Source organism: Lutjanus erythropterus, chromosome 2, assembly GCF_056507025.1.
Source record: "Lutjanus erythropterus isolate fLutEry1 chromosome 2, fLutEry1.hap2, whole genome shotgun sequence".
NCBI lineage: Eukaryota > Metazoa > Chordata > Actinopteri > Lutjaniformes > Lutjanidae > Lutjanus > Lutjanus erythropterus.
Genome location: NC_139318.1, coordinates 22,332,581 through 22,356,898, shown reverse-complemented (window position 1 = coordinate 22,356,898; position 24,318 = coordinate 22,332,581). Strand labels below are relative to the sequence as shown.

General features: G+C 39.4%; 2 protein-coding genes across 3 annotated transcripts in view; one reads left to right on the top strand and one right to left on the bottom strand.

Annotated features, from left to right (window-relative positions):
• scn8ab (sodium channel, voltage gated, type VIII, alpha subunit b) overlaps positions 1 to 19,760 on the top strand; it is a 65,526-nt gene extending 45,766 nt beyond the window's left edge. The window contains exons 16-28 of one of the 2 annotated variants that reach the window (XM_084732775.1): positions 31 to 387; positions 483 to 656; positions 784 to 1,080; positions 3,327 to 3,441; positions 3,604 to 3,758; positions 4,904 to 5,077; positions 10,103 to 10,225; positions 14,220 to 14,504; positions 14,601 to 14,654; positions 14,736 to 14,873; positions 15,975 to 16,079; positions 16,192 to 16,462; positions 17,818 to 19,760. In XM_084732775.1, coding sequence (XP_084588901.1) covers positions 31 to 387; positions 483 to 656; positions 784 to 1,080; positions 3,327 to 3,441; positions 3,604 to 3,758; positions 4,904 to 5,077; positions 10,103 to 10,225; positions 14,220 to 14,504; positions 14,601 to 14,654; positions 14,736 to 14,873; positions 15,975 to 16,079; positions 16,192 to 16,462; positions 17,818 to 18,983 — 3,414 coding nt within the window. In that variant the 3' untranslated portion in view covers positions 18,984 to 19,760. The remainder of the gene's footprint in view (positions 1 to 30; positions 388 to 482; positions 657 to 783; positions 1,081 to 3,326; positions 3,442 to 3,603; positions 3,759 to 4,903; positions 5,078 to 10,102; positions 10,226 to 14,219; positions 14,505 to 14,600; positions 14,655 to 14,735; positions 14,874 to 15,974; positions 16,080 to 16,191; positions 16,463 to 17,817) is intronic. The other variant, XM_084732765.1, reaches the window with a different exon arrangement.
• The window catches only part of LOC146331546 (fidgetin-like protein 2), a 37,604-nt gene continuing 32,300 nt past the window's right edge, over positions 19,015 to 24,318 (bottom strand). The window contains exon 3 of the transcript XR_014771681.1: positions 19,015 to 21,816. The gene's annotated coding sequence lies outside the window, so the exon portion shown is untranslated. The remainder of the gene's footprint in view (positions 21,817 to 24,318) is intronic.

Genomic DNA, 24,318 nt, shown 5'->3' with positions numbered 1-24,318 from the left:
GAATAATCCTGTTTCCTGGTTCTCTTGTAGTTAAGAGTGTTCAAACTAGCCAAATCATGGCCCACCCTGAACATGCTGATCAAGATCATCGGTAACTCTGTGGGAGCTCTGGGTAATCTGACCCTGGTGCTGGCCATTATTGTCTTCATCTTCGCCGTGGTGGGCATGCAGCTGTTTGGCAAAAGCTACAAGGACTGTGTGTGTAAGATCGCCCAGGACTGTGAACTGCCCCGCTGGCACATGAACGACTTCTTCCACTCCTTCCTGATCGTGTTCAGAGTGTTGTGTGGTGAGTGGATTGAGACCATGTGGGACTGTATGGAGGTGGCAGGACAGAGCATGTGCCTCATCGTTTTCATGATGGTCATGGTCATCGGAAACCTGGTGGTAAGAAAAGATGAAGATTACATAGTGTATCAGTGAACCGTCTATGTAGTGTGAGTAGACTGGTTCCAGCATTTGTGGTGTTTGTTTTATCCAAGGTGCTGAATCTGTTCCTGGCCTTGCTGCTGAGCTCTTTCAGCGCAGACAACCTCGCTGCGACAGATGACGATGGCGAGCCCAACAACCTGCAGCTTGCGGTTGCCCGCATTAAGACAGGGATTGCCTGGATCAAGGTCAACATGCGGCTCTTTGTAGCTACAGTGCTAAAGAAGGTACCGTATAAAAAACATCTCTATGCATAACCAATTCTTGGTTGTTTAATAACTGAAACTATAACTGTTGTCATATGAATGTGTGTTTTTATCAGATGGCTCAAATTTTCTCTCTGTTTTTGACAAGCAGCCCATAGAGGATGAACAGAAGCCTTTGGACGAAATGTATGAGAAGAAGCTCAACTGCATTGCAAACCACACAGTGGACATCAACCGTGAACTGGACTATGCTAAAAATGGCAATGGTACCACCAGCGGCATCGGGAGCAGTGTGGGAAAGTATATGATTGATGAGGACTACATGTCCTTCATTCACAACCCCAACCTCACTGTCTGTGTTCCTATCGCTGTCGGCGAGTCGGACTTTGAAAACCTCAACACAGAAGACTTCAGCAGTGAATCTGATGTGGAGAACAGTAAAGATGTGAGTAACAAGAACTAGTAAGAGTGTGAGAATGGAAGAGATGTTTGCAGAGAGATGGCAGTGGTGATATCTATGACAGGGCTTTTGCAGTGACAAAATATCCCTGCAGTTATTTAGGTTGGCTAATAAGCATGGTATGCAGCATTAGCATACCATTCTTATTCTTATTCATATTTTTGTTTCTGCAAATTACTTTGTTTATGATAAATAAAGTAATTTGGTGCAGTATTGCTAAGTGTAACATGGCTCTCAACTCACTGCCCAATTTTATTTTATGATCTGAGCAAGCTAGCTGCTCAGTGCTAGTCATAGTTGTTAATGAAATCCTGCCTTTTGACCAGTCCCTTTTCACATATAACCAATCGTCTCATCTTGTTTTCTTAGGTAGGTCATGTGGTTGCATCAGTATTATATTGAAAAGTTGAAACTCCTTGTAGTAGCTTTAACATTAACACAGTTTCTCTTGACTGTCCTTTAATATTACAACATTAGTCCAACAATGTGTCAGCCTGTGAGAATAGCCACAACAGCCACAACATGCTAACAGACAGTTCAACAGGTTACCCTACAAAATAAACAAAAAAACATAAAATATGGAAAAACTTACAGCTTCCAAGTTTGAAGTCAAAGCCAGAGAAAGCTGGTATTGAAACATCATTGAGCTTGAACTGTTACTGCCCGCATATTGCTTGTTTAATGTTCTGAAGCACTAATTCATTCATTCAACCTGTATTGTGCATGTGAGTGGCAAACTGTTTTTGTGGTTGCTTTCCATTCCCTGCAGCTGGCTAGCAAGGTATTTCAAAGTTGTGGTAATTGTGACAGCCATAGTCTTTGCTTAACAATTTGAAGATAGCTTGGGTCAATTATTGCTTGATGAAGTTATTATGTGGTGGTTTTTACTTTAGACACTGTTAATGATAAATCTGGGCCAATTCAGAGATATACCATAGCTGTGATAGTCCTTGTTTTTAGCGACTTATTTACAAGTTTAGAAATTTAGTTTTACATGTGTAAATGTGCGTGTTTGTTTGTGCCGATGTGGCATCTTTTGATCCATTAAGCAGTCTGAGCTGCCACACCAAAGACATTTAGTTTACCTGACATTTCAGAACATCCATTTAGACACAAGTGCTGCTGACCCTGCAGACAGGCCGAGACAAAGGCAGCCCTGATGAGACGACAGACAGAAAAAACATACTGTGTGAATGTGGAAGAAGGTTGAGCCAGACACAAAGCTTGTCGCGAAGTCTGACGCGTGGGTCACCTTGACCTGGTTTGTAGTAGGAAGAAAGGAGATAATGCAGCAGCGTCACTACTGTACCTGCACCAGGTCTATATTCCACTGGGCTCCCTCAACCAACCACACAACAATCTTCCCTGCACCACAGCCAGCCACGGGGTACACTGCGGGGAGCAGACACAGACAGAGCTGCTAACAGCCAATCAGAGGAGCAGGGATCCATCTGGCTGTTTGGTACAGAGAAAGAGAAAAGAGAGAGGGAGCAGAAGAGAGTGCGAATGCAGTTCCTTTGCTGACGACTTAAGATCATAAAGTGCAGTATCATTCTCTAGTGAATTGAATTGGCTGAGTGTCTGTGTCTCCATGTGCGCAAGCGTGCGTGTACTTTATTGCAATAAGGCTGCTGTTATACTGGTGTTTAACTAGTTTGCCCTGCCTCACCTTGACCTATTGTTAAGATGTGACATGATTCATTGGTACAGGTGAACTTCACCAGGCCACGGTTTTAATGCCTAAAAATGAGAGATTTCACATTCCTCTTTACTATACCTTACAACTCTGAAATTCATATTTGGAGCATTTGTTATTCTTTTTTTATTGGCTTTGGAACACACAGAACAACCACAAAACAATACAAAAAAAAAACAATGCAGAAACATGCTAAAAGCATAAAACAGCAATGCAACTGATTCCAACTAAAGTATTATGCATGTATAGCAACAACCATCATTACCTATGCAATCAGTCACTGGTCAAGTTTAATTACTTTCTTGTGGCTCTATTAATAACTGCAGAATAGGTGGCGACAGGGTCACGATACATGGCTACAACATGTATACCTCCAGTAATAAATCATGTCATGCATATAAACCCAAAGGGGCGTTCATGTACCCTCACTGTGCTGTATCCATATGCTTTCATCATGTAACTGCTGAGCCTGTAATGTTCAGAGAGTAAGCCAGAGGTTGAACTGATCTCTTTGTTGCTCTGTTTGTCCTAACAGGATGACACCAGTTCATCTGAGGGCAGCACAATAGACATCAAGCCTGATGTGGAGGAGGTGGCAGTGGTGGAGGTAGTGGAGGAATACCTTGACCCAGACGCCTGCTGGACAGATGGTAGGTGGCGGTAAATAATAACAATGAACAGACAGGAAAATTATTAACATTGTATGTACTATTCTAATGGCACTATGGTACATTTTGCATCCTGCCCTTTGCAGTATTATGCATCCCCCTCTTCTGTGTATATTAGCAGTTGTGTTTTTATTTGTTGCACAGAGTGTGTGGCCAAATACAAGTGCTGCGACGTTCCAATCACTCACGGCTGGGGGAAACACTGGTGGTTCCTGAGGAAGACCTGCTACCTGATTGTAGAACACAACTGGTTTGAAACCCTCATCATCTTCATGATCCTGCTCAGCAGTGGAGCCCTGGTAAGCGCACACATGCACACACATGCACACACATGCACACACATGAACACATATTAATGCCACAAGTAGCACATATCGAAACAAAGTTACTCAGTGCTTTACAACATTGGGATGCAAATGTAGGATGTGAACTGAGAAGAAAAATGTGCAGGGTTCATACAGCGCTGGAAATCACTGAAAATACTTGAATTTTAATGTACTGTTTTCAGGGTTTGGAAAGTGCTTGGATTTTGGATAAATTGCTTGAACCTTGTAAGAAATAAAATAAGGTGGATATTCATTCAGCCAGTGTACAGGATATCAAGTATACTTGCAGACAGATGACACATTTTGAAACATGAAACTTTATTGTGTTTTCCTTTAATTTGTCATCCTTCTGTGGAATGCTACCATGAAGTATAAATTTGGTTGTTTATAGCACAATACCATCTGATTTAATGTGATAAAGAAGTGAAATAATCATTTTGCAGATGTATATTAATACTGTATATAATTTACTACAGCTGTAAGGTGCTGAGAAAGTTTGAAAATGCACCTTAAATTCTTGAAAAGTGCTTGAATTTGACTATAGAAAACATGTAGGAGTTCATGAGGATGTGCACAAGCAAGATCATCTCCAGCTTTTCCTCTGCAACTGCTCATGATATGATTGTATCTAATGGACAGCAAAGTGCAGTAATATCCCAACCTTTGAACTGGCAGAATCCAACTCAGAACACTTATGTGCTGAAGAATGGATACAGGCTTGAGAATGGAAGAACTGAGGGGAATGATAAGTCTAGTTTAACTTGGCAAAAAAGCCCTTTATGAACTAGTTTCCAAAACAAAACACATCGGGTGCTTTAAAAATATAACACAATATAGAATATAAAGATGAACAGAACAATAAAAAGCCAAGTCAGCCATTCCTCAGTGACATTAAAAACACTTTGTATAGATATTAGTATTCGTTGATATAGATTTCATGTCATTTCTATCAATTTTGTGAACAATAAACGCTAAACAAAACGCTGTAAGGTGTAGCTTACCTCACAGTTTACTCATTTACAACACCAGCATGTGCATATCATGTACATATCAATGGTAAATGTTGAAAGAGGTAAGTTAAGCCATCGTCTATGTGATAATTCTCTGGTGCTCTTTAGGCCTTTGAGGATGTGTACATTGAGCAGAGGAAGACAGTCCGCATCATTCTGGAGTATGCTGATCGAGTATTCACCTACATCTTTATCCTGGAGATGTTGCTGAAATGGGTGGCCTACGGCTTCGTCAAGTACTTCACTAACGCCTGGTGTTGGTTGGACTTCTTCATTGTAGATGTAAGTACATTCCCATACTGTTTTGTTGTGTACTTAAGTATAAGTATAAAATTGCACAAGGTCATTCATTCAAGTCATTCGGTTCGAGTCATAATGATATTTTTAGACTGCAGCATCAAAGGAAGGTATGGATTTGAGAGATTGCCTCATTGGTCAATAACCATTAAAGAAGAAAAAAAATATTAGACACCATTTCAAAAAAGCCTGTTTTTATTTACAACACAGAGTAGAAAGAGTCAATATTAGGCTATCATGTTAATGAATATGTTCCATGACAAAGTATTAATGGGTCATAGCTTAAGGCGTAGATTTCATTTATTTCTTATGTGACATCCAGGCTTCGTTTCAGTGGTTTGTAGGCCACACAGTAATCAAAATGCTGCAGCTTCATGTGTTGTACTGTTGTACTGTTGTAAATGGTTTGGTTATGAAGTCAGTGTGGTGTAGAAATGTGTTCGTTTTCACAGCAGTTTAGACTGTAAAAGTGGACAACCCAGCTGACCGTGGGTGGTATGACTCCAGCCCCCTACGACCCTTAAAAGGATAAGCACTAAATCATGGAAGAATAATGTAATATGACCATAAAACTGATAAGAGGGCTGTGTTTTTCTCACAGTGTCATTGTCATAGCTTATCATTACCAGGTTGCCACTACCACTTGAAATTTTGGGCCTCATGACAGCAGCAGCCCTGACACAGTAAATATGTATAAACACTGTTATGTTTAAGAGTTCCAGTCTATCTCTGAACTGCTGAGTCATTCAGTGCTTTCCCACTTCACAGTTACTATTGCACACATATGGTTTATCCTTTTCTGTCATTTGTGCATGATGAGTTTCACACTTCACTTTCTTCCTGTGTCTGTATTTGAGAATATTCATTACATGGTATGCCTAAAGCCCCCATGAAATGGGTTTTTTACTTCCTCAAAATACAGCCAGATTGAACATAGCTTGCTAGACAAAGCTGCTGCCTCACATAGTTTTTGTAATTGCTTGTGTTGAGCATGATGGGATTAACAGGCAGTGAGGAACAGGCAGGCAACATAGTGGACAAAAACCTCTTCTTAACCTGAAGTGATGCCAACGAGCAAGCAAGCAAACATCAGGTTCTTTCATATTTTCCCAATGAGGATGTCCTAACCTGCTCCGTGCATCACCAACACTCACTCTAAATGTCACTTTTATACTCTAAACTGCATTTGTATTTGCCCTGCCTCTTGGCCAGTCGTTATTGTAAATGAGAATTGGTTCTCAACCGACTTTTGTGGTTAAATAAATGTAAAATGATTTTAAACATTTACAGCATGATTGACCTTTCCACAATCAGCTGATTGTGGAAAGTGTTAGTAGCTTTGCCGTGTTCTGTCTGGCTTTACCATGGATGTATGAAGGAGAACATAGATATGGCGCCACTTGTGGTATTGAAAAATTTCCCTGTGGCCAATTATCACCATAAGCCAGTATTCTAAAAAAGATGTCAAACTGCTGACAGCACACCTCGAACTGCAAACAATGTCGATTATTACTCTTTCTGTTCTAAATTTTTGAAGAATGGAGGTTTTATATTTCTAAAACTTTCCATGAGCTGAGAAAAGCAATTTAAAAAACGATGACATCATCACAATGCAAAGTCTATGGGCCGAGTGGGCACTTGTGGGAAGGGCCAGTGGGAGAAACCCTACTAGAAAGCAGGAAAACCTTTTTGGCATATGCGCCAGTTCAGAAATTCTCATAAGATTGAATTGGTGTGATCTTTGCATCAGGTATCTTGTTCTTAATACATCCATGGGCTGTACCCTTAATGTGAGGTGGGACATAAAACAGCATAAGATCATTTTTATGGCAGCCAAGGGAATATCAGTTCAGAAGAGAAAGGCAGATGTGTTTGTATTTGAAGCACAGGGCATTTTTTGTTCATACTTACCAGTGAATGAGGAACTCACCATGAAATATTTACTGCTTTCCAGAAATTTACACTTTTCCAGGAACTTAAAGGCATCATTTAAGGGTGTCTTTAAATGTTGTGGTATTGTCATATACTGGAGAGGAATAGGACCGTGGGGAAAAAAGTCTTATCTCAGAATTCTGAAAAGAAGTCATAATTTTGGGGAAGAGTCAGCATCTTTCAGTGTCAAAATTATTGACTTTTGACTTCTATATAGCATAGTCCACTATTTTGTGTCTGCCATTTTGTATTTTTGTTTAAATTCCCAAGTGTAAATAACTGTGCACTTTTATATAGTGGACTCAAGTATGCCAATATGGCGAGCAGTGAATAAGTGCTAAAAGAAATACTATGCTACTGTATCTGCTACTATGCACTGTGCACGACCTAATCAGTGTTTGATCAATTTCAAATACAGCCTCTGACTTTTTTCTTATAATTCAGATGTTTTTCTCAGAATATTAAAATTAATCTGAGAACTTTCTTGGTTCTGTCTTGTTGTCCTAATCCTCTTACACATATTTGATTATGTGTTTTATGTTGTGCTAAGTCATGTATTGGCTGTTAGGTAAGTAGTCCTTTATCCCTTGACCACTAGTTTTCCATCGTCCTTGACTGTAAGGTTTCAATCTGTCTGTGTTTCAACATCCTTATCATGTGATGTCATGTGACACGGATGCACTAATGTATGATTGCTCCTGATTTTTTGTGTTTCTGGCAACTGTCACAGTACACAGGTGCTTGTTAAGTTTTAGTTTATAAGTGCTCACTGGGACACATCTGTCCAATCAAGACATCCTGCGGCGAGTGCAAATACATTGATCAGAGGAGCTCAGATGCTTTGTTGGTTGTATTCCATTTCTATATGGGACAAGCAGACATGACAGTGCTGTCCTCAGACCCTGACACTAGCAGGAAGAAAACTGTGTGCATGTTTGTAGCTGTTGATCCAAAACTATGTTAATTCCTTAGATCTCAGTCTATATTCTATGGCTGTGTCGTATTGTAATGCATTATGTTATGTGATGCTTATCCTCATTTGTCCACACACTGTAAATAACAAAAAGTTTTTTTTTACTCTAATTATCACCAAAAGAAGTGAGAAATCATAGGACATTAAATAATTAACCTTCAACCTGTGTGATTTGGCTTCTCTCCTCTGAAACAGAAATGAAAACAACATTTCCAGTAGACTTATTTCCAATGGTGAAAAGTAACTAAGTACTGAGACTTTTTGACTATTTTAAGACACTTGTATGTTTAGCTTCACTACATTTCTTTGACAGCTATAGTTACAACATACTTTTTACAGATTCAGATTAATACAAAATATAACTAATAGTTAACAACAATCAACTAATAAATTATGATACCATTGAAGAATACAGATACCTCTACCTTTGTTAGCAGCTTTACTATTAGTGATGCTTACATATAAATGTGATAATAATTGTAGTCCAGTAATATTATAGTTATTATTCTGAAATGGGCTGTTTTGCATACTGAGTGTTTTATTGTAAATTCTGCAATTTTGGTGCCAATGCATACATACTTTTACTTGAGTAAAATTTTGAATTTAGGGCTTCTACTTGTAACAGAGTATTTCTACACTGTGTGTTAGTCATTTAGCCGAAGTAAAACTACTTTCTAAACCACTGGGTATTTCCCCCATTTATTGTTCGAATGCTCATATTTGGATACAGCCTGTGATAGACGACAGAAAAATCATGTTCTCCAGGTTGTATCCAGTGATTGTCAAACTCCTTCAGCCTTGTTCAGACAGAATCAGGCGTGGTGAAACACCAGTAATCTCTTATAATCACTAGCCGGCGATCGGACTGCTCAACAGTCAGCCTGTAATACCTCTGAAACTGTATGCTATCCAGACGGTGTGTCCTTGGTTTGTTTATTTCATGTGCCCGGCTCCATGTCTGGGTCTGACTTGCAGTTTATGCTACAGATAGCAATACAAAGAAGCGTCTTTCATTTCGTGTTTGTGGTTTTTGTGTGTTGGAGAGAGTGAGTGCAGAGTTGTACATGTGCAAGGCGCACAGCGAATGAGGTGAGAGAGCGCTGGTAACGAGAAACCCAGTGAATCAGAAAAATCCTGATCATGTCACAGCGGTTGTGTTCCGAGCACAAATAAATACCCCTGCACGCACCCCAACTTTCAGTGCAACCTTTCAGTGACTAATCACCACAATGCCTGTTTCTGTCTGAATATAAGTGATTTTCAAATATAAAACCTAAAATATGTAGAAATCACAGTATATTCTGAATTGGCCCACATGTTGTTCACATAACTTATCCTGACTTTCCATGCAAGTCTCTACCCTAATATTGACCTGTCCTCTCTCTCACAGCAGGTACCTCTAACTGTGTCTCTCTTTAAGTTAAGAGAGACATTGAGCAGCTGTCGAGAGGGACTGAGGGGTCGGTGTGTGAGGGCCCAGGGTAAGGTTTGTGTGCTGTGTTGGGACTCCTACTTTCACAGGTTATCCTCTCTCTTCTAACCCTGAAAGTTGTCCTCAACCTTCTGCGTTTTCTCTCCCCTCTTTTAAGTGAGATGCTCTCTGGTGTGGAAACTGTACTGTTTTGTACTGTGTACCGTGTGTATATTATTGTGTCACATTGATTTAGTGTTTGTGAATACATCTCTCCTCTAATTTTTTCCCTTTGTTTGACTCTTTATCTTCTCTCCCTCTCACTGTGTCAACCACAAGTTTCTTTCCAGGTGTGCTCACTGTGCTGTAAAGCTGGTTATCACGCTAGACTGGCTTGCCAAACTAAACCAAACACAAACATAAGCAAACAAACAGAAAAAAAGAAAAAAGAAAATTTGGGTCACGTGCACTTTATTGACCTTTGTCTATTGCAATAACCCCTGTTTAACCTTATGGTATATAGATACATATACTTACACATATGGAAACTATATGTGTACTTATATATATCTGTATATAACCATTCAGCCAGTACATATAGGGCCCACCTTTCTCTCTATATCCCCTCTAACTATGTGGGTCCTCTCTTCCTTTGCCTCTGTCTTTCCCTCTCCTTCTGTCCCTATCTGTGTAGGTGTCTATAGTCAGCCTTATAGCTAATGCGTTGGGCTTCTCCGATCTAGGCCCGATTAAGTCACTCAGGACACTGAGGGCCTTGAGACCCCTCAGGGCCCTGTCACGTTTTGAAGGGATGAGGGTAAGACCTAAGAAACCAGGCAGCTGGTCCTTCTGCATGCCGATTAAATAAAAGCATCAACGCATGCTAGAAATGGCAATATAGAAGATTTTTTAAAATGTCTCTATTAGGGGAATCCTTTGTAGCTTTTATCAATGAGAAGCTTTTTTTGCATGGATGCAGATCATCTCAGATGGTCATAGTACATCTGATTTGATTTATCATATTTCATTTCATATAAATTTAGTGCTATGTTAAGACAATTTGCAGTAATTTATCCATTAGAAATATTAACAAAACACCTTAAAATATGCCTTATGAAACACTCTACAATGACAGGTGTTTTGACCTGAATGATGCAGCACATTATAATAACTACTCAGCTCTGAAGTGTTAAGTACCCGCTGAGAGAACAACTAGAGGTTGGTATGAAACGTCACACAAAGTGTTTGAACTGGATCACAGGACAGGGTTAATGTAGACTGAGGCAATCTGAGCAAAACTGATAAAAACATAAAAGTGTATCTGAGTTATAGAGCCCCCCAGTTGTCATATGATGGACATTATAGAATTGATAAAGAAATTTGTGCCTGTTAATTAAACTGCGTGTGCATGTTCATTTTACAGTGTTACAGTATGCACACTTGATTAATCTGTCTTTAACTGTGTGTAGAATTTCAGCATTAGTAATTTAGATACCACGTGACCCCTGGGGGGCTCTGTACCGAACCTGAGAAAGATGTATTTTCTTTCTGCAATAATAATTGGGTTCTTCTGAATCATTATTTCAGTGTGTGATGGGTTGGATCAGCCTCTGGTTGTTGCTGGGCAGAAAAAACAAATCTTCTCAGTGTCTAAGCTCAGCATCCTCTGACTGTCCCTCTGCCTCAAGTGTCCCGTTATCTGATCTTATCACAGTTTGGCTTTGGCATTGTCACACTGGAAGATCAATAAACTTCTGGTTGCATACCCCCCCCTCCCTCGCCATCCTTGCTCACCACTCCTCAGTGAATGTCATCACCATGATTTACATGATCACCATTTTGCAGTAGTTGTATCAGCTGATCATATGGATGCTTTGTCTCTACATTTTTAGGTAGAACACTAAAATGAAAAGAAAACATTTGATGTTTGCCTATACAGTTTTGGTTTATTTGGCTTTCTGTTTCCATGGCTCCTCTGTGTTTGGAAATGCACATTCATATGGCGTCCTCCTTAAGCTGGCTTTATCTCCTCCAATATGCTCATGTTGCTTCAGCGCAGATTCGTTTATATAAGTCACACTCATATGCTCATTTGGCAATATTTGTAATGCTGTAGCAGTTATACATCATCATTGCTTAGGGATACTCAGCAATGTGTGTTTCTTAACATTAAGGCTGGGTTGCAGCAACAGGTTAATTTTTAAATCTGATCAAATCGTGTCTTAACTGAAAACAATGTTGTACCAAATCTTTGAACTTGCTTAAAATGTGATGAAATAACTCTCTTTAAACCTCCGTTTAATGTTTACTCTGAACATAGATCAAATTCAATTCTGTTTCCCCAAACCTTTAAACTCCAGTTTACAAAATGATCCGGTATTAATTTAAACTCGCTCTTGGTGATGTTTAAATTTTAAAATGGCTAACTTCTTGAGATGCCTTGAGAAAAATAAGTTCCTCAAAAGAGGTTAAGGGACAGACTCAAACCAGTTGAGTTTTATGATGTAGTTTTCTCAGCTAACTAGGCTAACTAAATTTTTAGCTTGCTAGCAAAGAATGTAACATTTTGTTCACTTTTTTTTAGATTGCTAGCAGTGTAATTTTTTAAATTACTTTTTAGAAAGCTAACAATAACGTTTTATTAACTTTTTAGCTAGATAGCAAACAATATAACCTTTTGTTACTTATAAGCTAGTTAGCAATAACATTTTATCAACTTTTTAGCATAGCTAGCAAACAATATAATGATTTGTTCAACTTTTTAGTTCTCAGGCAAAAATATATTCACTAGGTCCTGACAAATGACTCTTTAATTTTGCTTTACATCAATAAACATGGAAATGGTAAACAGAGATTTTTTTTTAAATTTTGCAACAAAGCTCTGCCGAATTCAAAATCTGGATATTCTCGTTTCAAACTTAGTTTAGCTAAATTCTGATTAGAACTAATCTAATCAATGAATAAAAAAGGTTAATTAATTAATGAATTGATTAATTAATTTATATTTGTTAATGCAACCCAGTCTAAGTTGTTGACATGGTTGAACATACAGTATAATTGTGTGTGATTCATAGATCTATATGGTCCCATGTATAATATTTGAATCTAGTTAAAGAATAATTGCCTTTTATCGGAGTGTAACAAAACATCATGGCACAATACATGGTATTACAAAAATTGGATATGAATGTGGAGCTGAAAATTAATTAGGTGTTATTCATGAACACTGAACTGTCAGCGGATTAAACTGCTGCATGAAAATGCTGAAAGCTTATAACCTTAAAGGAGCAAAGTGTAAAATATGGCCAGAATGTAAATTTAAAACACTAACATTTAACACTAAAATTTACTAACATTATCATCACAATATGAAGAAGTAACAGATATGTAACAGAAGTCTATATATTGGGATGTGCAGAGTTAGCATGCTAACCAGCTAGCCCTGGCCGTCCGGTCTAGTAATGCCACTTTGTACCTCAAGAGGCAATGGTCTCAACCTCTTGCAGTTTCAGCTGGGAGATGTATGCAAGCCGTGAGGTTCACAAGTTTGCTACTTTCTGAATTCAACTTTATCGCTTTTGCCAAACAAAGAAGAGCTTTGTCATAAACACACTTCAGACTCGACAGAAACAAAACAAAACTCATAAAAAGGTTGTTTGTCCACACTCACCAAATCTGGTTTGGTTGAAAATAAATCCTTAATTCACTGCGTTAGATGTAAAAATATTCTGGCTTCCTGCTGCGTCTCTGATGGCCTCCCTCTCATTCCTCTCTGCCTCACATCTCTCCTGTCCCCACCTCCAATCTTTATTAGGGATATGCGTGATTAGTCGACTATACGATTAAACATCTTGCTAGTTGGCATCAGAACTATTTATTAATATTTGTTTATGTACGTCATTAGTTAAATCAAAGATGTTACACAGCTGCCTGCCACAAAAGCCGGCACTGTAGCCCCAGCAGACAGCTGCCTGTCTTCAAAATGGGACAGAGGACATCTCTTGAAACCTCTTCATAAAAGGGTCTTCACTGGTCCTGATTGGAGCCATTGTTAATAACACTGGTAGAGTATTCCCTGTTGTCAAGCTGGTCTGCGTCGGTCTAGGAGGCTGCGTTGGTCCCAGTCCATCCGTGTTCACAGAGAGGCTGCTGAGAACCTGGCTCCATTGCCTGAGGTGTAAACATAAATACTCCCATCAATGCTCCGGGCTGCATGTCTGCCTGACTCGAGTCGTAACACGGTGTCTAGCTGTACGGCTAATTGAGCAAACAGCTGCTGGTAGGCTAGCTACAGCCAAAGATACAGCAGAGAGCATAGTGAAAAGCAGTTAGTGGTTACTCTGGCGGTATGCCGCCCCCTATGTATTTGGAATTATCTTTGACGGGTGGCCATATTTTATATGTTGCTCCTTTAACTACAGTTTTTTATTTGTCAGTTGATTTTATATAGATTAAGATCTTGTTGTAAAAAATGTTCACATACTGCAGTAAAACTGATCAGAAAAACAGTGTTTTAAGAGTGACTTACTGGGAGGAATAAAACTAGCTGAGTTGGCCATGAACTCATGATAACTCATGACACTGTGCCGAACCATGAGCTGACAGTATTGTCACACCCCCTTGTATTTTATTGTGATGGGGTTCATCTTGTGCCAAGATATTAGGCAACACACCAAGAGCTAATGGAGGGAAAGAATGTGCATTTCCACATATGTATGTGTGTGTCGATGTTCTTATGTGTGAACAACTCTGTGCAGCTGATGTGTGATTGCAAAGTTACAGCGGCTCTGTTTCCTTGCTGTTCTCTTTAGGTTGTAGTGAATGCTTTGGTGGGTGCAATTCCCTCCATCATGAATGTGCTGCTGGTGTGTCTCATCTTCTGGCTCATCTTCAGCATCATGGGTGTCAACCTGTTTGCTGGAAAGTATTACTTCTGTTTCAATGAAACATCTGAGGAGTACTTCGAACCCGATGTTGTAAACAACAAAACGGAGTGTCTTGCACTCATTAAGGCAAACTACAGTGAAGTCAGATGGAAAAACGTCAAGATCAATTTTGACAATGTGGGCGCAGGATACCTGGCACTCCTGCAAGTGGTGAGCAACATTTCCTGTCATGTCTTGTGGTTTTCTCCTCTTTGATATCCAGTGTTTAGCTTGTTTTCTCACACATTATGTCTGTCCACTTAACAGGCAACATTCAAAGGCTGGATGGACATTATGTATGCAGCAATAGATTCTAGAAAGGTAAGCTTTTGCAATTTTAAGTTTCAGATCAGTGTGCTGTGATACGGCTTTGTACACATTTTCACTTTTGTCTCTGTACAGGTGGAGGACCAGCCTGTCTATGAGGACAACTTGTACATGTACATCTACTTTGTCATCTTCATCATCTTCGGCTCCTTCTTCACCTTAAACCTCTTCATTGGTGTCATCATTGATAACTTCAATCAACAAAAGAAAAAGATACGATTTATTCCCCTCACTTTCATCTTCTCTGAAAAAAACTGCTATGTGGATGTTTTACAGGAATAGTTCAACATTTCTATTCACTTTCTATATATCAGTTAGATGAGAAGATCGATACTACTCTCATTTCCTCACATGGATAAGAGCCATATGAGCTATTTGCTCCCTTTCCCTGTCTTTGTAGTAAGCCAAGATAACTGGCTACTGGTGGTAGTTTCACAGTGACTGTACATCTCTTGGTCCAGACCATTGAATCTACCCACTCCACTGAGTTGACTGATGCTCTGGCCTGGCATCGTTTCCTAACTGAAAAATTACTGTCCACTAATGACAAACCAATCACCACTACAAGTCGAGGTTAATGCCGTTGTCAAGCTGTGTGCTGGAACCAGGGAGGAGTAATAACAACAACGGTGACCACAGTAGACAAGATAGACGCTGCTATTGAGGCTATTTTAAGTTAACTGATGAAGAGAAGTGTCTAGGACTCAGGTTGCTGCATAATAGTTACTGAACTGGGGAAAAAGTTAGAACAGCAGACATTGCTAATTAGCATCTATGAGCTAACCTCTTGGTGACCCTCAATTATCTGATCATGTTTGTTAAGGGGCTTTCAGACACAATGCGACAATGGCACTGCGGCGCTCAGAGGCCCAATTTTTTCAAGGGCTTGCACTGCACCATGGCGACTTGTTGCTGCACGCAGCTTGGGAAGCTTGCGCTCAAAATTCAACAAAATTGACATTGGTGTGTAAGCTCATGTTCAACCCAGCAGAAAGCAGAACTCAAACCCGATTGTGTCTGAAAGGGCTTTTACTCCACTGACAAGAAATCCCCCCTGTCCTAGCAGTGTGACACCAGGTAATCACTGTACAGATGTGAGAATGGGGAGTGTTCTAACTATGGACAAGAAAGCCTAAATGTTGAATTATTCCTTTAAACTGAATACTTTAACCAAATATGAAAAAGTTTTTTTTTGTATTGCACTTGTCAAAAGAGAGTCAAATAAACCCTTATCTTAACTTACATTTGGGTACATACTGAAATTAAAGGTCTAAATCGTCACAGATTGTAACCAAATCTGTTTTCTCCCTGCACTTTGGAGGTCAGGATATCTTCATGACAGAAGAGCAGAAGAAATACTACAACGCCATGAAGAAACTAGGGTCAAAGAAGCCACAGAAACCAATACCCAGACCTCAGGTAAATACTTTTTGTGCTCTTCATCTTCTCCACCAAGCAACTGTGTAATTGTGCATTTCTAAATAGAAAAAATAACTCAAAATATAATTTCCTTCCCTCCCTTTCTCCTCAGAACAACATCCAGGGAATGGTGTTTGACTTTGTGACGCAGCAGGTGTTTGACATCTCCATCATGATGCTCATCTGCCTCAACATGGTCACCATGATGGTGGAGACTGATGATCAGTCAAAAGAAACAGAGGATGTGCTTTACTGGGTCAACTTCGTCTTCATTGTGGTCTTCACTGGCGAGTTTTTACTGAAGCTCTTTGCGCTGCGTCACTACTACTTCACCAATGGCTGGAATATCTTTGATGTGGTTGTGGTCATCCTTTCAATTGTGGGCAAGTATTCAAAAGGGTTATTTGTGCATAGGGATAAGAAGGGTGAAGCAGCTTAATTGTTGCCTCTATAATGATTTTTAAAGGAACAGCGCACAAAGGATACAAAATTCGTCAATTTCCTTGAGTGGAAAGCCATGTTTGTTTTGTTTTTGCCTGTACAATAGAGTTGGTTTAAATTTCAGCTGTGGTGCTCACAGCATTGAGCAATTTCCTATGAAAACATCTATGGAGCGCCAAACTGGATAAAAGTCAGTAAAAAAGTGTCTTAACTGAATGCATCAGTGAATAAAAATATAAACTGTTAACCATCTGCTAAGACCAAAAATATAGTCAAACGTAAAAAGTCAGAGAATAAAATGAGCTAGAAAAAGACAAACAGATAAATGAAGTAATGAACTGATTGGAGGTTTAAAAAAAAAGTTTTCCTCATTTTTTCTAATGGATTGGGAAGGGAAAAGTGGTAGCTTTTTTACAGTCCAATCATGATTATGGAAAAGACAGTATTGTTTATGGATATGTTCAGTTATGTTTTTTGACTTGTCTGATAACTCTTTACTGCTTTTTGACAGTTTTGAGGTTCCCTGAACATAGATTGTTTATTAGACCCAATATGTCTTATTATTCTGGATAATCTACTTGACTGCGAACAGTTTTCTTTGCAAGTAAAAGTATTTCCTATAAAAACTGTTGATGGTGTGTTCATCGCTTACTTGTACGCATAGTAGTGTAAGATGAATTAATTGAGGTTGTTCCAATACCAGTATGGGAAAATGCCTCCGAGATTGCCTAAAATGCAGGACCAGGTATTGCAAGTATGTAAATCTATGCACCAAGCAGATACCATGCAACTTAGTAGCCCTGAAACTGAACCCTGCCACTTCCCAACAGTACTTGTATTGCACAGTCTACATTATCGTAGTCAACCCAGAGTAAGCAGAAAGTCTGTGTTGGGAGAAAGAATAATCCAGTGGCTCCTGTAGCTCATTTCTCCTGTAGTTAGTCTTAGTAAAGCTAAGACCCATGCTGCATCCTGACTGATTATAGCTCGTTTTACACTGGACAAAAAACAACCATTAGCATTTGGCTTTTGTCTTCATTGGGAAAGGGTACAATTTGCATTTACTCCCAGGTCAAATGACTCTGCAGTAGTCACAGGTATTTATCAGCTCCAGCTCGGGTCAGGAGTGATGGAAACATGACACCCGGGTGGACGCTATTTTCCATCATTATACATGCTAATTTTGGCGTAAAAATGATTACAGTTTAAAGTTACAGGCTGATAAATGGTACAGTGAGTTTCAGTAATATTTTAACCAAACATATGTTGTTTCTCTTTTGTTCCCTTTAAATTTCAGGAATGTTTCTGGCCGACCTAATTGAGAAGTACTTCGTGTCACCGACACTCTTCAGGGTGATTCGTCTGGCTCGTATCGGCAGGATCCTACGTCTCATCAAGGGGGCTAAAGGAATCAGAACTCTGCTGTTTGCCCTGATGATGTCACTTCCTGCCTTGTTCAACATCGGTCTACTACTTTTCCTGGTTATGTTCATTTTCTCCATCTTTGGTATGTCCAACTTTGGCTATGTGAAACACGGGGCTGGAATTGACGACATGTACAACTTTGAGACCTTTGGCAACAGCATGATCATCCTGTTTATGATCACCACGTCAGCTGGCTGGGATGGCCTGCTACTGCCCATCCTTAATTACCCTCCAGATTGTGATCCCTTACTGGAGAATTCTGGCACCCCCGCCACAGGAAACTGTGGCAACCCCTCTGTGGGTATCTTCTTCTTTGTTATGTACATCATCATTTCTTTCCTCATTGTGGTCAACATGTACATCGCCATCATCCTGGAGAACTTCAGCGTGGCCACAGAGGAGAGCGCCGACCCACTCAGTGAGGACGACTTTGAGACCTTTTATGAGATTTGGGAGAAGTTTGACCCGGACGCCTCCCAGTTCATCACCTATGCCAAGCTTTCTGACTTTGCTGATGCACTTGAACACCCACTCCGAGTCCCCAAGCCCAACACTATTGAACTGATCGCCATGGACATGCCTATGGTGAGTGGCGACCGCATCCACTGCCTGGACATCCTGTTTGCCTTTACTAAGCGTGTGCTTGGAGACAGTGGCGAGTTGGACATGCTGAGGCAACAAATGGAGGAGCGTTTTGTGGCAGCCAATCCCTCCAAGGTCTCTTACGAGCCAATCACCACCACCCTGAGGCGTAAGCAGGAGGATGTGTCAGCCAGAATCATTCAAAGGGCCTACCGCGCCTACCTTACTAGGCGGGGTTTTGTCTGTAAGCGCAAACCAGCCAATAACAAAGTGGAGAATGGAGGTAACAATCAGGAACAGGAAAAGAAGGAGGGCACTCCCTCAACTGCCTCCCTGCCCTCTTATGACAGTGTAACCAAACCTGACAAGGAGAAGCAGGATGACAACAATGAGGGCAAGGGGGGGAGGAAAGAGAAAGGAAGAAACCAAAAAGACATCAGGGAATCTAAATGTTAGAGCGTTGGAATAATAATCACAGTAATAACAATAAAAAATATAATAATGTAACTTCAAGCAAAGCGAGAGGAAACTCACCCACACAGATGTACAGATTATTTCATTTGCAAGTCAGAAAAAATAATATTCAATAATTTTGTTTACAGACTTCATTCTTATATTGATCCAGAAGGAAGCAGCTTGGTCTGTTACAGCTTGAAGACTTTTGAACTTAAGTCAAACCAAACATAATCAGCATACTGTGTGACATTGTTGTATCTAGACTACTGATCTTAACAAAAGGGAATGAAAAACAGACAAGGAAATGTCTGTGTCTGCTGAAAGGCAGACTGCTCACTTACCACTGGTCTACAGATAAGACAAGTAACTCTACACCAAGAGGTGGATTGAAAGACACTGAAGGAATTCAGCGCCTGGATGCAAGTAATGGATTCCTATGGAAAACAGTGTTGGGAAGGAAAAACAAGGATGCTGCTTGATGCTGAAGAATTGTCCTCTTTAAAGCAGCCAAAGTGGTTCTGTGTCATTTAGTATTGAATTGTATAGAGGAGCAAAATGACACACTCACTGTAAGAGCAAACAGAGGGATGACTGGTGAGTGAAAGACACAAATGACAGAGAGTGGTGGAAATACTTTTCTGTTTTATTAAAGCTAGAAATTGTTCATTTGAGCGGCAAAAATGCAAACAGACAAAAAAAGAACAATATTCAACATTTTGCCCATGTCACTTAACTCTTCTACTCATTTTATCTTTGTTATACCCACATCAAAAATGCTTTTTTTTACACGGGCTTTCACACCAATTGGTTAAGGGTCTGTTTATTATGGGGTCAACTCGGGCCAAGGGCTTACATTTACTCCGAAAGATTTCCAAACAAATACATAAATAATTGTGCTTGTTCAATGCATAGAAATGACTTGCATGATGGCATGTTTTGATCAGAAATCTTGCATGAATTATCATAGTCCACAAGACACTAATACTCAGACCACAACAGTGGCTCGACTGCAAGATTGAGACATTGTCAAAAATTTGAAAGCTCAGAGTTCAGAGTAATTTGTTTAACAAAGATAAGTGATACGGGGGGTTGATCATCTGAAAATGGATCCGAATTTGTATCTCATTACTCAACACATTTCAATTGATGTTTTATTGTTGCCTGTATAGACAGAGGAATGGAACATGTTGGTGATTAATGCCGCCAGAGTGGATCGGTGGGTGAAATCCAAACAATTATTTGCTGCTCAGGAGATTTTGAGTGTGTAAGATGTGGAAACGAATGTTGTATGTGCGTTATTATGGGACTGAAATGTTTGTTAATTTGGACTGAAATGTTTTCAAGGGCGCAACACTTTGAAACTAAAAAGCTTATATTTATAATTTGTATGCACCTATGTAATGTTCCATACCATCTGCCTTTAGTTTTGTGTGCAGGGGCATTTTGGGAGTCCTACTGTCAGTTCTAAGTGGTTTGTGGGGATTTCATAGGTATGGCAAACTCCTTTCTATTTCTGATGTTTCTCTATGGGTGGTGAGACCTTTCTGAAAGGGCTGAGAAGAGTTTTATTGTTCAGTTTGTATCATTTAATGTCATGTAGCTTATTTACATGTGTTTGTTTTTTTTCCTTCCCTGATGTAATTTTCATGTTTTGGTGGTTAATATGTCTTATTTTACACACTTGTAAGCCACATCTGAGATGATGTCGAGGGAAAAGGTATTGTGCTGGAACATACTTGTTAGGTGTTAGTAGTATCCTATTTTAATGAGAAACAGGAAATTAATGATTGGGTGATGAGAACATTGTGTGTGGAGAAGCCAAAGAGATCTGCCTTGTTATCCCTTGTTGCCCTTTGTCCATGGAGTGGGATTGGGTGAAGTATGCCTTGCCCATTCAGTTTTTTTGCTGTCATTATTAGACAGAGAGACCCTAGAAATGTATGCAATGCTTGAAAAATTCATCCCTTTTTCTCAGGAGATATTATAGATGTACTATTATGAGCTCTGCAACAAAATGCAAGTGAATGTGATGGGAGTATTTATGAAATCATGTTTTACTCTTTTTGTGTTTTATGCCATGTTGATGGACAATGATCTCGGACGGCTGCCTTTATCTCGGCAGCTGCCCGGTCAGGGGCCAGTTTGGCGCTTCCTGCTTATGACGCTTAGAATTATAGGGCTAGAAGCATCTCAGTGAAACAGCAACATTTCGCTTGCTTGTAACGGCGGCGTTTATATTGATAGCAGATTACATTTGTGGTTAAGTCATTGTGGACTGTAGTCTGGTCTCAATTAATTTCACTAAACAAATAATAATAAATGTTCACCCCAATAGCAATCACAGATACAGGAAACACTGTGAGGAGATGTCATGAGAGTGAATTGGGATATGATGGTTTGAGCAGCACACTTGATTATTTCTGAAGCAGCAGTGGCATGCTCAGTGGATAGGCCCCAGATTTCAGTATTTATCAACAACGACAACAACAACGACAAGTGCTCTGAGCCTCTCATTTGCCATTTTTCTTCTTCATATTGCTCTACTGCATAACAAATACCAAATAACCAACAGAGCACTGAATGCATTCTTATGGTACTGTGAGCCTAAAGCACCACACCACGGCTTTTGCACTTCCTGTTGTGCAGTGATGTCACTTCCTGTTTATGAATAACTCCCTCATCCGTTTCTCAAGTTCTATGGTCCAGTTGCTGCATGAGATCTCCAAAATCAGTGTGGGTGTTAACTTGAACCAAATAAAAACTCTGAATGATAAGCATAAAAGCTACTGCCGTCCATTTTCTCCAAGATCACCATGGATACACGGAAAGAAACCTAAAAAAAAAAAAAAAAAAAAAAAATATCCAACAATAAGACACACAACATCCATTCGGGAATAGGAAAAAAAAAATAAACACAGTTCAGGCTATGTTCTCTACGGCACAAACTGCAAAAGCTAAGAATGGACTTCATAAGAAACTATAAATAATGTAAGATATTATTTTATTTTAACGGCATGTGTAGTTTTTTGTAAATACAGGATTACTTAAAAAACTACAGCAATTAATCTAACACTAAATATTAATAACCGTAAATAGAATGGCTTCCAGCTGACACCCCTTGTCACACTTGTTAGGCTGTGACACATTTGTTAGATGGAGTAGATTTTTTTGAGTCACTTTTCACAAAAAAGAGGGGAGTAAGCTAAAAAGAATCTATATTAAAGAGCAGAAGTTGTATTTAAAAACTGTATAAATCAATACACACATATACAGAGATATATTACATATATATTATATATATATTCTACCACATATATATATATAGTATATATACTCTCCTGTCCACTCCTTGCATTGAGGTGATACCAGAACCACAGAGTGTAACTGATCATGCTTCTTTCTTTGTGTGGTATGTTCAGAGAATAACCAAAACTCTGGCCTGCCCAGGACTTCTGCATACTGGGTACCAGCGTACAATGCATGGTGTTGTACTGGCTGCTTGCTGAGAATTGTGGAGCCTGCATTGGTGAGAGGATTGCACTACCAGCATACCCTTTTGTACATGTGTGAAGATGTCTTGCCCCCTAGTTTTCCTATATTGTACACACACACACACACACACACACACACACACACACACACACACACACCACAGATTTACAGACGCAAACAAGACACCTACACGCGCACACACTCATAGCCTTTTGTGTCACAGCTCACTTTGTGTGACAAATTTTTGCTCGTTTCAGCTCTAACCCTCCCTCCATGTTTCCCCGTCTCCTAAACACACTGCTGCAGTTTGGAGTTGATCTTTAATTTTTGCTGTCACTTTCGATATGATATATCTAATGATTTAAGGGTTAGTTGTCTTAACTGTCTGTGTGTTTGTTTATGGTGCAATATCTCTTAACGGCACGTGCCTTTTTAGCTTCCTATTTAGTCTGTCAATAAAAATCAGCAATGAGGATCTCAAAAACCCATGGGAGTGAATCAAAATGGAGCACGATAAGAAACGATGTATTGAGTTCAAAATTAACTTGTAAACTGAAAACTCACCACCTAGATTAGACTGTCTGGACTAACATCTTGTAGAGTCATGTAGTACAAGTGCTCTCTCTGTGTGTTCTGTTTACTGGCTCTTCTTGGGCTAGTAAGAGAACAGCTTGCCTTCTGTTTTACACTTCTGTTCATTTCCAAAATGTTGGTTTACCAATCGGTATGAGGCCATTCTTTTGTAGCATGACTGAGATAAAAAAAAAAAAATTCTTTTCTTTCCTGAAAATAGGCTAACTAAAAAAAAAAAAAAAAGAAAAACAGCAACTTTTGACTGTCATTATCTCTTGCCACTAATACAGTCAGAGAGAGGACGTGTGTTGCACAACCACATGGGACAATTAAATGAGAAATCAGTGAAAGAATATCTTCATTTGAGCACGAATCTATTTCCAAACAATAAAGCAGCCTTCCAGTTACACCTCTGGCTGGTGTCGTTTTTGGATATGATATTAATGACTGTCACTTTCTCATACAAAATATGTTCCACCATGTCTAGCAATGAATGTTTTAGCTGCTGTTTACGTCATTTACAGTGATAACTGTGAGAATAGAAATGCTTTAGATTTTCAAGTGATATGGTTCAATTTGACACACTGTAGAGGGTGATTTTTTGTTTGTTTTTCTAATAATCATTACAGTTTTGCTAACACTTTACAGTAATGGTATGTGAATTATTGTGAATTCACACATGACCTCATGCATGAAAACGTATGAATTAATTAATTTAGTTGTTCATGAATAATCAGGAATGCAGAGGGATTAACAGTCTCTCATACATGACTTAATGCAAGAACAATACATTAATTAATGCAACAACTAAGGTATTTCAATCGTCATGATTTCTGAGTTATTAATGATGCTCATTCTTCATTCTTCCTCTGCAGTTAAAGAGACAGAGCAAAACAACTGTGCAGTCACAGCAGTGGATATTTATTGGGTTGGGTATTGTTTGGATTTTAATGATCCAATCACGCTTATTGATTTCTGATCTTAATGATTCCTGATCCCAATTCTTTGAGTGTTCCCTTCTGTTCTTCATAGCAGAGTTGTGTGAGGAACAAATTGCCATGGATAGATGTTCCCAGTGGAAATGCTGAGCTGAGCTAAATAACTATGATGAGAGAGGTCTCTTTGCTGGTTTCTTGAATATTTTGGGGTTTATTTAGGCTACTTACTGGGACTGATGCAAATATTTTAAGCACTGGCCCCACAGGAAATTTGGTGGCCAAAATAAGCTACACAAAATGCACAGGATTTTTGCTGGCCCAAAAGTAAATGT